General features: G+C 41.4%; 1 protein-coding gene across 2 annotated transcripts; it reads left to right on the top strand.

Annotated features, from left to right (window-relative positions):
* The first annotated feature begins 1566 nt into the window (after positions 1-1566).
* cul3b (cullin 3b) lies at positions 1567-12870 on the top strand. 2 transcript variants are annotated; one of them, XM_076100958.1, is made up of 16 exons: positions 1567-1838; positions 3216-3413; positions 5635-5748; positions 6389-6549; positions 6775-6889; positions 7095-7323; positions 7662-7807; positions 8353-8529; positions 8664-8834; positions 9048-9155; positions 9630-9754; positions 10102-10198; positions 10693-10827; positions 11022-11208; positions 11409-11554; positions 11667-12870. In XM_076100958.1, exons 1-16 carry the CDS (start codon positions 1776-1778, stop codon positions 11796-11798), a joined length of 2304 nt encoding a protein of 767 aa, XP_075957073.1. In that variant the 5' UTR covers positions 1567-1775; the 3' UTR covers positions 11799-12870. The 2 variants fall into 2 exon arrangements, with proteins under 2 accessions (XP_075957073.1, XP_075957072.1); XM_076100957.1 differs by having other exon boundaries at positions 1761-1838; positions 10696-10827.
* Positions 12871-14143: the final 1273 nt, after the last annotated feature.

The following is a 14143-nucleotide window of genomic DNA, read 5'->3' as shown; positions in this document are numbered from 1 at the left end:
ATACTGTATAAGCATGGACAGATTAACACACTGGGGCAAAAACCTACTACACTCCACTACTCACTCCTTCGTACAGCAAAATCTCCTCTCCACATTCTGCATGTAGCACATGTGTATGTAGTCATGCACCCATTGTAATTTGCCAATAATATAATATATTAAGGTTATTAAACCAAATAACTGATGTTACAAACAGAATTGTGTTTGGGAATATGCATAATTTAATAATTTGACAAGGGTCCTTATTGGGGCTTTAAACTGATGTTATGCCTAGAATGATGCCTATTTCCATACCAATCTGTATTTAATCAAATCAACCCAGTTGAAATGTGGAAAACCTTGATAAAAACAAAGCTTTTTTAATTGAGAGCATTACATTTGGCATCCCAAATGAAATCAGATTGAAGGTATTCCAGTTTGTTAGAGAACCTTTAAATGATCTGTGGAAGTAATATTTGATTCATGAATCAGAGAGGAGGGACACAAACATATAAATACTTGCATACAGAGTTATACAAGTGCATATTGCAGCAAAAACACCACATAATGCAGTCACAACTGAACTTGGCTAGGACCATCTTATATTAGAAATACAAAAAGCAGAATAGCTAACACTGTACATCCCCTAAAAAGCAAGTGATTCCCTGACATACAGTAGAACGAAAGAGTCCTAATCTGCTGAGAGGTGCAACTGAAGAGGAAAACAAGAAACAAGTAAATCACAGTGGTGGACTTCACACCAGCAAATTATCTGACCGTAGTTGATTAATAGAATAGAACAGAATGCAAATTGAGAAACTATTTTAGTTTACAATATGCACATGTAGTAAATATAACACTGACAGAGGCCTACTTTTGATACTATAAGTACAATTTTCTGTAGTTGATGGGGGTGGAGGTCATTTTAAACAGAATACACAAAAGCAATGCATCATATCTTTTGAACTTATCATACGCTTTGTATGTTGAATCTTAACCTCAAAAGTAGTAAGCTTACCAGTTAAATGTAGAGTTACAAGTACAATATTTCCATTTGTTAGCTATGTTGAGTAGAAGTAGCTAAACAGGAAGTACTCAAGGAAATAAAAAATGAAGTACAGCTACTCGAGTAATTATACTTTCTATTTCATCAAGCTATTATTATGTATTTACTACTTTTATTTGTAAAGTAACAAAAAGATTACTGAATTGCAGTACAGAATAGACAACTATTTAATAAATCTACTATCAATACTCCCTGCAAAAACTATGTGATCATGTAAAGTATTCATAAGTAGTGTATTGTATTCATATTAGTTTGTTGCACTTATTGTATTCGTACTGTACTTTTGCTCTGGTGTATGCTCTTAGATGCTTGTTTAAAAAAGGAGATGCACTTATGACTAGTTGTTCTCTTGAATACCTATGTTGAATACACTTATTGTAAGTCGCTTTGGATAAAAGCGTCTGCTAAATGACTGTATGTAATGTAATGTAATGTAATGTAATGCGAGTAAAATTGAGAAAATGTTCCACATCATTACTTTCTCGCGGTACTTGGAGTGCGCGAGCTCTGCGCAATGAGAACTGCAGGTAATCCGCCATTGCTGTATGAACAACTATCGGATTTGGCGTTTGGCTGTCAACAATAAACTTGCGGTGCCGCCGGGACGCGGAGCTACGAGGGTCGAGTGAAAGCTCATACGGCCGCTCCATAAACCGGTTGTCACCCCCCACCGTCCCTCCCTGGAAAAATACTTTCATGTGAATACAGAGCCCACGGACGGAAGGCAACCATGTCCAATCTCAGCAAAAGCGGCATCAAGAAGGACACCAAAATGAGGATACGGGCCTTTCCTGTAAGTGCACACCGCAGTAGGTGCTCTGTCTGCCCGGCAGGCGGTGACTCGATCACCGTGGTCTGGGCTGCTGGCTAACTGCTAGCAGGCTAACCAGCTGAGCGGCACATATGACTTGTCTATCGGTAAACAAAGTGCAGCAGTCAGAATGTGGTCAAGTCGCCCCCACCCGTGGTCGGTTGGTTCGGTGGCTGTTCTGTCATGTTGCCCAACAAAGTGGGAAGTTTAATTTATCATTGTCTTTAACGTTTAACTGCCTCACAACTACCCAAAACGTTAGCTAGCAGATCTGTCGCCATAGCCGATTGCTAACTTTAGCACCGACTCTTTGACACTTGTTGTTTTGACTGTTTTTTGGGGGGGGGGTTCTTTCATTGAATGCATGACGTCTTCGCCACCGAGCTTTACATTTGACTTGACTTTTGTGCAATAATATGCCCAACTGTGTGCAAAGAACAAACGGCGACGTTAGCACATCTGTAGATGGAGGCTTGGGGAAACAAATTGAGGTTAGTTCTGGGTTGCATTAAGAGCTGGATCAGAAGTAGATGCAAGTCTCGTTTCTGTCGTTAACTCTGTGTCAACATTGTGATTTTAGGATTCCTCTCGCCGTCCACCTGGCACTCCCTTTGTCTGCAAGTCACTGACAGACCTCATTTACGAACTGACCTCATTCTGCTTTAATTGAAATTTCAGTCCATCGGTGACTGGCTTGAGTGAGGCTGTTCATCAACCAGATACTTGTGCTCTTACTCCTCTATGAGTCATTCTAGTCCTTTTTAATTTGTGTGACAGTGACAGTGTCCACATATGTGATTGTGTTAACACAGAGGACCTTTAGATGTGAAGCCTGTTGAATGTGGCCTAGTCCTGACAGATTGTCTGCATCCAGACATGAATGTGTTTGGGCTTGCCTGCTGAGAAGGAGCACGCATTGTTCCTCCTCACTAGCTGTTGCCCTTATTAAGTTTTCTCCTTTTGGGCCAACATGTCTTTGCTATTAGGTAGTCCCCCTGGGACGACCACAAGAACTTCTTAAGTTTAAAGCTTATTTGTAATTATAATGATGCACCACAGCTCAGTACTCTGCAGAAATAGTTGTTTACAGACCGTCTGTGGTAGCTGGCAAAGTAGAAATCGGGCTCCTGAATCACTTTGTTCATCGGCAAATACCAAAAAACATAGAAAATTAAAGTTACAGTATGTTTCAATGTGCTTAAGAAGCAAATAAGGACCCTTTAATGTTACATCTACAACTAAACTGCACAGAGGTGGGAGTCTATCTGCGTTGTGATGCTTTATTTAGGAACAAGATCTTTGTGTTGGTCTTCTGATATGAGTTGTCTTATTCAACCTATTACCGGCTACCTTTTGCAGATGACCATGGATGAGAAGTATGTCAACAATATCTGGGACCTCCTAAAGAATGCCATCCAGGAGATTCAGAGGAAGAACAACAGCGGCCTGAGCTTCGAGGAACTGTACAGGAATGCCTACACAATGGTGCTTCACAAACACGGAGAGAAGCTGTACACGGGCCTGCGGGAGGTCGTCACCGAACACCTTATCAACAAAGTAAGAGTTGCACAGGTTGCATGCATTTGCAGAAACACCAGGCAAAGAGGATATTTTAGATTTTGAGATTGCACAGACGAGGTAATTACTCAGGTTGTAAACACATTACTCGTTCTGCAAACTCCCTTAAAATCCCGATATTCAGCAAGCAAATGTGCTTCTTTGCTCCATCAAAGGAAAGAGGTGCACCTTGGTTAATTTGTCAGACACTTGAAGTCAAGTGATGAGACATTGATTGCAAATTGAGTTAAAACATGCTTTGTGCCCCTGCTTTTGTTTAAAGTATTTGCGACTGCCATTTCACTCAAGTGTGTAGTAGATAATTATCGGTACATACTCGTCTTTAGTACGAGATCCTGCTGCTAAAATCTAAGACTGGATCTCTAGAAATGCTGAAATTATAGTTGATACACTAACAGTTTGAGTAGCAAAAGATAACTGACACGTGGATAGTTACCTCAGTAAAAGATAAAGTCAAGTGTGAATCAGTTTTTGATTGAAATATGGAATTAAAGTTACAGTAGCCTACCTTTGCTAAACGCAATCTGTCGTCGGCTTCATGTTAACATTCATAATCCTGCTTAGCCTGCGTATCATCCTTGCAAAACTGAGGTACTGCCAGAAAACATGAGCTGTCACCATTCACGAGCAGCCTTGTGAGGAATTTTGGGAGTACACTTTCCGAGGTTATTACTCTTGTCTTGTGCGATGGGAGGTTCCCCGTTTCTGTGACTGGCCAGGAAAGTGCCCCCGATTTCTGGATCGGGTCCTTGAGTTGTAATGTTGGGTTTCAGCTGCACAAGGCTGGTCGTCTGTCTGAAACTGTGTTTGCCTCGTGAAGAAATCCAATGTAACAGAAATGGTAGACAAGTTAAATGGTGGTTAATTGGATTACTCTGAGTAGTTTGTAAAAATGCAAGGGATGGCAGTCCAAAGCTGATCCTGTCACTACGATTAATATGTTTTCAAATTCCTGCTGTTAGCGAACCCTTCAGTGAATGTTGTTCCCGGGCTGTCATTTGTTGTTTTGTTGCACATAATTAGCAACAAATTACGCTCGGCAATGATATCCGTGAACGCTGAGCAGAAACCCAATGAGCAATATTTCAGCGGCCTGCTGTTGAACAGCAGCCAGGTGGTTTAACAGCTTAATCGAACGTACATTCTCAACTTGGCAGGTTTAGTAAATTAAGCAGTCGGGGAACGTCAACTCACGGCAGTTCAAAGACGAGAGAGCCGACACCCAAGTGTGTTTTTATCATCTAATAATGATCCAAAAGAAAGATGCTAGTAATGGTTTACATGCAGACTAAAAACCTACAAACCTATCTCAGACACTGCAACCAAACAGTGACAACTTTATGATATAGTGTGAACCCGTTCCTCTGGGACAGTCACTCTACTTACAGTTTGGTTAAACAAAATTCTCTTAAGCCGTATAATTGCATTAAGAATTCTTGAGTGAAGGATTTGGGCATGAGAAATCTCTTGGAACAATGACACGGTTTGAGTGTACACTCTCAGCTCAGGCCTATTTGCAGTGGTCCATCACGTCCGTCTAAATGTCATATCATTATTAATATCACAATCCAAATCGCCAGGTAGGTTTTCATATCCAAGGATTATTGAATAATGTGACGGACCAGCAGCTTTAGAAATTGTCAGAACAGATGAACATACGGTTCATTTTATCCGCACCAATACAGACCTCATAATCATAACTTCATAAGTAAGTCACGAGTGTGCAGAATGAGTCTTTGATTTAAAGGCATATTCAGATTTATGGGTGAGCGTCTACCTCGCACCTCAACATTTGATCTGGCTGTGAATAGAAAGGCGTTGGTGAGTCTGTGAGGGTTGATCGTGTGCGTTAGTAAGAGCAGAGTTGATCATTCATCATCTGTCTAGGAGGAGAAAACGAGGAGGTCGGTGTGCCCTTAAGAATCTTACTCTACAGAGACTCTTGCGATGCTGAGTCACACTGCAGTTTGACTGTTATCAAGCTGTTGTGTGGAGAAAAGGTATTAAAGAAGCAGCAAAGTAGAGTCGCATTAAAAGACCGCATCAACAAGATATCCCAAAACTAAGTGTCTGCTTAATACAAGAGCGTTCTTTCTCTTCGCCGAGGGGCTTTCAAGTTGTTTGTTGTTGTGCTCAGGCATTGCGTCATCACGAACACAGCATGTCCACCTCATTCCTGTGTGTTTGTTTCCCCCCGAAGGTACGAGAAGATGTCCTCAACTCCCTAAACAATAACTTCCTTCAGACCCTAAATCAGGCCTGGAATGACCATCAAACAGCCATGGTGATGATCAGAGACATCCTGATGTACATGGTGAGTAGCTGATGTTTACACAGCTTTACGATCTCACTCATCAGTGAGGAGAACACAACAGGCTTATACAAATGAATATCATCATTTTAGAAAAACTTGTAGATTTAAAGTAGGAAAACACAGTTATTGTCTGAGATACAACTATAAAAACAATGATATACAATTTGCCTGTTTTCTATAAAATACTTAAGTATTGGTTCTTACTCTTAAATATTGTGATATTCACAGTAAAATAAGACCTTTGTGATTGTATCAGCAACTGTAACGTTGCCGTAATGGCTTCTGATTTGGAGGCAACAAATCAAATATGACAAATGAAAACCTGGGACATGATTGACCTGTGTTCAAACCAACTTTCCTCTCTTTCATACAACATGTCTATGCAGGACTGTTGTTGTCTGTGCCAGATCGTGTGTGGAAATACACTGGTTACATATCAACACAGAACCATATATGTATTTGAAAATGAACCTGAAACAGTTTTAAAGTGTATGTATTCAGTGATTGTATTAAATTAAACAGCAGTTGAGCTTAAACCCACTTTAAGGGAGGACACAGAAACACATTTAACAATGTTTAAAGTTGAGGGGGAAGATGCGCATGTATTCAAGGTTGTCCTTTTTGTGCGTTTGTCTCACAGGATCGGGTGTACGTACAGCAGAACAACGTAGAGAATGTCTACAACCTGGGTCTCATCATCTTCAGGGATCAAGTGGTGCGTTACGGCTGCATCAGAGACCACCTCCGACAGACGCTGCTGGACATGATCGCACGCGAGAGGAAAGGGGAGGTGGTGGACAGGTAGCCGGAGACTCACCGACGGGCTTCATAGCATGACGACAACACTAAGTTGATTTTCATTTTAAACAATGCATAAACAATAACAGAGCTATCAATCACATTTGTGTGTGGCTTGGTCAAACTGACAGGGTCTCTGTAGATGCAGATTTTAGGAAAATGCCGCATATTATACCTTCAACATTGCATTTATTTAATTTGATTGTGCTTCCTCTCCCTCTCCACCAGGGGGGCCATTAGAAATGCCTGCCAGATGTTGATGATCCTCGGCCTTGAAGGGAGGTCTGTTTACGAAGAAGACTTTGAGGCGCCGTTCTTAGAAATGTCTGCAGAATTCTTCCAGGTTAGTGGGGGAACATAATTCCCCTGACACTTCATTGTTTTTATTTGGATCCCAATTATTTTGGCTACAGCTTCCTTTTGTGGGGTCCATATAAATGAAAGGATTAACAACACAATTTATATAGATATACTGTAGTATGGGTAGGACAGATTGGTGTGAAAAATGGCAGGTGCTTGAAAAACAACATGTTTTCTTTTACACTTAGATGGAGAGCCAGAAGTTCCTTGCAGAAAACAGTGCCAGTGTGTACATAAAGAAGGTTGAAGCCAGAATCAATGAGGAGATCGAGCGGGTGATGCACTGCCTGGATAAATCTACAGAAGAGCCCATCGTCAAGGTGGTGGAGCGAGAGCTCATCTCCAAACACATGAAGACCATCGTAGAGATGGAGAACTCTGGCCTGGTCCACATGCTCAAAAACGGCAAGACAGACGGTGAGGGAGCTGCTCGTGCTTCAACGCTCTTTAGTAAACTGTGTTACTGTCACTTGCAAGAGACGTATATTTTCCTGGATCAGTAATGCAGTCACAATGTTCCCTTTGCTCACGTCGCAAACAATACGAAGAATGTGCTTTTGAGTGTTAGATTTAGACGAACCTGTGACTGTAGTGCCGTAGCTTCAGAAAATATTTTCACACGAGTACTCTCGGAGGTGTTTTTAGTTTACTCCGCACAAATAAGCCTCCTGCTCAGCAGCTGTCAGCTACTCAGTCCTTCTCAGTTGGTATAAATATGTTCCTAACGTGTGTGTATTCATGCATATCCATCACAGATTTGGCGTGCATGTACAAGCTGTTCAGCAGGGTTCCCAATGGGCTGAAGACCATGTGTGAGTGTATGAGCTCGTACCTGCGGGAGCAAGGAAAGGCCCTGGTGTCAGAGGAGGGAGAGGGGAAGAACCCCGTAGACTACATCCAGGTAAGACGACGGGGCGTCAGGAGATTAGAGCTCAGGGGTGTTGTCGCTCGGTCTTGTGAATCTGCAGGAATGTGTTGTAAAATGTTCAATTAGTTTGCTGCCGTTCTGATGTCACGAGCGCTCTGTTGAAGCACACTATAACTGTCTACCGCATATATTTTAGGTGAGTGAGAGAGACCTAACCTTGTTAGAGCTCGTGGAGTCATTTCCACTGGCTCTGCAGCACACCATTGCGTGCAGAGCTCTGACCATAATGTACTTCCATAGTCTCCCATCAGAGGATAACTGCTGCGTTTGTGGCCACAAGCCATGATGGTCTCTGACCACACTGTGTCGTTGCACAGTACTGAAAAACACGTGAGGTCATTCAGGCCACTAGAGAGAAGGCACTTTATTTTAAAGTCTTGTTATTTTCATCTAAAGCTCCTGTGTGAAACAGTTTCTGCTGTTTGCGGTTCCACTCTTACGTACCTGTTGTAATAGCTGTGTTAAGCTACTGCACGCTGCTGGATTATCCCTCATCATCCTTGTCTCCTTTCCTCCAGGGTTTGCTGGACCTGAAGTCACGTTTCGACCGTTTCCTCCAGGAGTCCTTCAATAACGACCGGCTCTTCAAGCAAACCATTGCAGGCGACTTTGAGTACTTCCTTAACCTCAACTCTCGTTCGCCCGAGTACCTCTCACTCTTCATCGATGACAAACTGAAGAAAGGAGTAAAAGGGGTAAGATAATCATTTGCAATGTGTAACCCGCTGAAATAGCTTCCTGTGTGTCCAAGGGGGTTAATCAGATTATTGACTCTGTTTTATGAGCATCCTATGTAATCTGCATCATTCTTTTTTTTTTTTTTGTCCAGTTGACGGAGCAGGAGGTGGAGTCCATACTGGACAAGGCCATGGTGCTGTTCCGCTTCATGCAGGAGAAGGACGTGTTTGAGAGGTACTACAAGCAGCACCTCGCACGCCGGCTGCTCACCAACAAGAGTGTCTCTGATGACTCTGAGAAGAACATGATCTCAAAGCTCAAGGTGAGCGGACATAACCGAGTTCTGTCCAGCACAATAATGAGATTTCTGTCACAATTTTGCAGGAATGAAAAACCTGCAGCCTCTAGATGACAACTTGTTATCTATGAAACTTAGAAATTCTGTGATCTTGCCTACAGGTATAGAGGTGTATGAACCCCTATGCAATGCTTTGATTAACTACATGTCATCCTTCTTCTGGTCTCTGTTGCTCAGACCGAGTGCGGCTGTCAGTTCACCTCTAAACTGGAGGGCATGTTCCGGGATATGAGCATCTCCAACACCACCATGGATGAGTTCAGACAACATCTACAGACAACTGGGGTAAGGAGACGCTGCACGCCACGACTCATTCTGTCAAAATAATGAGCCGACCTGTGCGAGGCTGCTTGACTCGGTTACATAAGAACAATTATGCACCAAACTATCCGTATCCTTGGAATACATGGTGCTAATTTCTGTCTCTGTATCTGATTGTCATTTGGTTTGCTGAAGCACACACTAATTATTTGTGTTCATTTCCCCCTTAGTTTATAGCTAAAAGTCCTTTCAAACCTATTTTAAATTTAGAGGTTTTGAATTTGCTCGGATGCAACAACGTGATCTGTTTCGGATAAACAGCACATGCACCTTTTTTGTGTCATCAGCTAGTTGTTATTTTTTGTCTAATTAGGTTCTATCTTTTTTTCGATCTGTTTCTAACCTCATTGCACCAATAAACATCAGTACGCCTCAGTGTGTGATCACATCAGCGTAGACTGAAACTGGATTGTGCGTCTTGTGTTTGTCTGACTTCAGGTGTCACTTGGAGGGGTCGATCTCACGGTCAGAGTCCTGACCACAGGATATTGGCCAACACAATCAGCAACACCAAAGTGCAACATCCCCCCTTCACCGCGACATGCATTCGAAGTCTTTAGAAGGTCAGTTGTACATTTAGGAGTTTATTGCTTTCACGTGTGAATGGTTTCATAACAGCGCTTTGTTTTTAGACGAGGGGTTTCTGAAATGTGTGATCCTCTTACTCAGCCACATTATGTTTTCTTACAATTGGAAGCTGACCAGAGTAACAACTTTCTTCAGTTCCCTGGTCATTTCTTGGCAATATAAGCTTGTGTGTATTGCTAGAAATAGAATCATCATATTTCTGTATTGTCATGGTCTTCTCCCCGGGCCTGTTACAGAAAGTTCTAACACTTGAGTTGGATTCATTGTGCTACATTGGCTATTTTTAGAGGTTAACCCCGGAGTGACTCCCCTCTGCTTGTAGGTTTTATCTCGGTAAGCACAGCGGCAGACAACTCACACTACAGCACCACATGGGCTCTGCAGACCTAAACGCCACCTTCTACGGCCCCATCAAAAAGGTACGTGTCACTTTCAAATGTAAGATCAGCACATTTATCAAACACTCTATGCTGTGACTGCCATAGAACAGATTACGGATATTGTTGATGGGACAGTGTATGTGTTTTACAATGGAAAAATAAACTTAGTTCGGTAACTTGGTTTGCAATGCATTGTTAATGGGGCAGTTTTGTTTTGTTTCCAAAGGTCAGAGGTCTGAAAATGTTTTTCTAAAATGTGTTTTTCATTTTCAAAGTGTAAGTGGTACTTTTTAAATGTACTGCTAAAAATATCTTTTAAAATTGTAAACACAACGAGTAATGGACACAGCTACATGTTATTAATAACTTAAAATAAGTCATTTTGTGATACTTTTTTTTATTTATTTGAGTAACAGGGAAATCGACTGTCTACTATTTTGAGGACTTTCAGCAACAGAAAACCTGATTTCTTGTGGAAGTAGATTTTGAATCGTATTTTTAGATTTTGATCTTCTGCCCGAACATATCAAAAGGAGGACGGGTCAGAGGTGGTCGTGGGAGGAGCCCAGGTTACCGGCTCCAACACCAGGAAGCACATCCTGCAGGTCTCCACTTTTCAGATGACCATCCTCATGCTTTTCAACAACAGAGACAAATCCATCTTTGAGGTACACAGTATGACACCATACTGCCCGACGCAGTCTAACAGTGTGTTACGGTCCCCTAGTTTGCCGAAAACAATTAACTGAGCCAAGAAAGACAAACATCCTGATTGATAGTGGACAAATTCAGCAGTTTCTGATTCCTGCTTTCCTCTCTCTGTTATGTCTTGCTTAATATTTGATCCTTCAACCCTGTATAGGAGATCCAGCAGGAGACGGACATCCCAGAAAGGGAGCTGGTGCGAGCGCTGCAGTCTCTGGCTTGTGGGAAGCCCACTCAGAGAGTACTCACCAAGGAGCCCAAGTCCAAGGAGATCGAGAATGGCCACGTGTTTACAGTTAATGACCAGTTTACCTCCAAACTCCACCGTGTCAAGATCCAGACAGGTACACAACATCATGTTTCCTTTAGTCTTACAGTAACAGGCGCCTTGTACCGCACGCAGAAAATGTAACAAAACAACAGAAAATAATACCTTTCACCTCACAATCAAATTATTTAATTTATTTGGGGAAAGTATATGTATGCCTTCGGTCTCAGGACTTGTCTTTTGCATTTATTTTCCTTTCTGTTATGCACCACCTAGTGGCTGCTAAACAAGGAGAGTCGGACCCCGAGAGGAAGGAGACGCGACAGAAAGTGGACGATGACCGGAAGCATGAGATCGAAGCTGCCATCGTTCGCATCATGAAGTCCAGAAAGAAGATGCAGCACAATGTTCTAGTAGCAGAGGTCAGTCAGCTGAACTGGTTGCATTTGCAAATATGAGTAGTGATGATGATGATGGTGACAGGATGAAAAGTACGGTGTACTGATTTGCTCTTGTTTTTCGGTGTCTCCACAGGTCACGCAGCAGCTGCGTTCACGATTCCTTCCTAGTCCCGTAGTCATCAAGAAGCGCATTGAAGGACTCATTGAGAGGGAATATTTGGCACGAACACCGGAGGACCGCAAAGTGTACACTTATGTAGCATAAAACAGGAGAATTCAATGAAAGCTAACACCGCGTTGAGAGAAACTGAGAGCCTTGTTTTTTTGTGGACTGCTATGCGTTTGAATGAACTTGGAAGTGCTTTCATCATTGATTCTGGGAAACACTGGGAAGCTTAACTTTTCTTCCATTAAAAATGTGTAAAGAGGAGAAAAAAAAAAGGTGCAAAAGATGGGGAAGTTTTCTAGGTATATTAGATTTCTTCTGCTGAGAGAAATGAAAGGAGGCAATCTAGTTTTGTACAAAATCATGTTTCTTGTGGCCTTTGGAGAGAATTGGATCAGCCTCTTTGCCAATTAACTACGTGCTGTAGAGAACGAGCTGAAACATGTTAGAGCTAACATGCAGCTACACTGAGACCAAGAAAACATTTGAGTTCACTCCCCTGTTTTAAATGTCGATGTCAATGTGTTCCGTTTTTTTTATTTTTTTTTTTTTTTGTGGCACATTGATGGCTGTACGTGTTAACAAAGACACTCTTGGCCTTTTTCCTCCTAGAGGATTTTAAATTTAAAGAAGAGGACAAAGTGTTAACTGGTACAGACCTGGGTTACAACAACATTTTGAGTACTGGAGAGAACATGAAGAGTGCTTCATTTATGTTGAAAATCTGTCTGTTTCTTGAGGTTTTAATGTCTGATAAGAATTAAGCGCACCTATATTTAATGCCATATTCCATATTTGGGCCAGGTCTGTACTAGTGGTTAGAGAGATCAAGAGCTGTAGCTTCACGGCATGCTTTTATCTAACGGGTCAGCCGGGCGAATAAGACGCATAAAAGCTCCATAAATGGCGTTTGGTCTCTCATGACACATTTTTCACTTCAGGCCTGCTGTATGATCGGCCAAAAAAACCTATCTCCTCTCTTTGAATGGAAGGTTCCTTGTGGTGCAGCTTTCAAAGAGATTTTTTTGGATTTTTGGACCGGTGGAGCCAGCCTAGCACCATGTTCTAATGTGTACAAATTGTAAAATAATTATTGTACTCACTGCAAAGGTGGAATGTACAGGGCCTTGTTTTCATCATAGTAAATGTAGAATAAAAAAAAATGAAGGGGTGGGTTTTTCTTTTCCTTCTTTTCTTTTTACGTCTTTCATGTGAAGGCCTTGGCAAAAGTCAGAGTACTTGCCTCTCTAACCATAACTAAAGCTAAGTTTAGGGTTCAAAAGGAACTTTCTAGATCTCTGAAGTACATTATTTACTACAGTAGTTTGAGATGGAAGTGCAACTTTTTCTTTTTCTTTCTTATTTTATTTATTGGTTTATTTGATCAGGGACAGTGCACATTAATAAAAACATTTCTGTAACTGCGCCAGAGTTAGCCAAATGGCTATTTTTCATCTGTAGTCCCTTTCAAGAACATCAAACCCAGTTAAAATGTGTAGTTTTATTTAAACTGTTTTAAGAGAGGTGTGGATTCAACTGTATGTCCTGTTTGGAGGCTGTAGTCTGTGTTGAATTATATTATGAGGTGTTTCTAATATCTACCCTCTGATATAAAATGTGTTTTAGAAACGACAAAAGCGCCACAAACTGCAGCCTTTAAAATGACCGTGAAGTTTAATCAACACTGTTCTAAAACAGAGAGATACATAATCAATATAAATAGATTGACAAAATGTGTAATATACCCATAAGCTTAAAATAATGTTCTTCTTTTTCAGTTTATTTTAGGTCATTTTTTATTTCATAATGTTCTGTCGGCTCAATTGAACAAAAGTCTCTGAGTAGCTGGTCTGAATCGACAGGCAAAGACTGAAATTATGAAATTAAAAAACTGCTGAAATTAAACAGAAATGACCTGCAACACACAATTTTACTGTGAGAAGATGCATGATGAAATAACACCTCATAATAATGAGTTAGGATTTAAACATGAATAGAGTTAGTTCACAGTGTCATCGTTAAATCGCACATATCTGTATTTATTTCATGTGTTGGTGATTTGTTAAACATTGAACACATTTTAGAGTCTCCATGCATTAAGGTAAGATGTATTTCATTGGGACTGCATTAGGTTTTGATGGACTGTGTTTGCAGTGAGTGTCTTTCACAGGACTTGTCAAAACGCGGTGTGCGCCAAAAGCGAGTTTAATGCTCTTAACAGGGTATTAACGAAACAATATCTTTATTTTTCGGGGTTTAGAGAGCCTGCCCTGCACGTTTAAATCTGTCCGGCCCTTCTGGACTGCCTCCTTTGTCTTCCTATGTTGTTAGACGCATGCCATCTGCTCCATGTTATTATATATATGCGGCTTTACACCGACAGCAGCACACGTCTCCTGGGTCCCTTTCGCCCGGACTTCAGCCTCCTGGATGTAGTCCAGCAT

Source organism: Anarhichas minor, unplaced genomic scaffold (assembly GCF_050575085.1).
Source record: "Anarhichas minor isolate MPS153535 unplaced genomic scaffold, ASM5057508v1 ptg000026l, whole genome shotgun sequence".
NCBI classification, from domain to species: Eukaryota; Metazoa; Chordata; class Actinopteri; order Perciformes; family Anarhichadidae; genus Anarhichas; species Anarhichas minor.
The sequence above is the reverse complement of the archived record's forward strand: the minus strand, read 5'-3'. Positions and strand labels throughout refer to the sequence as shown.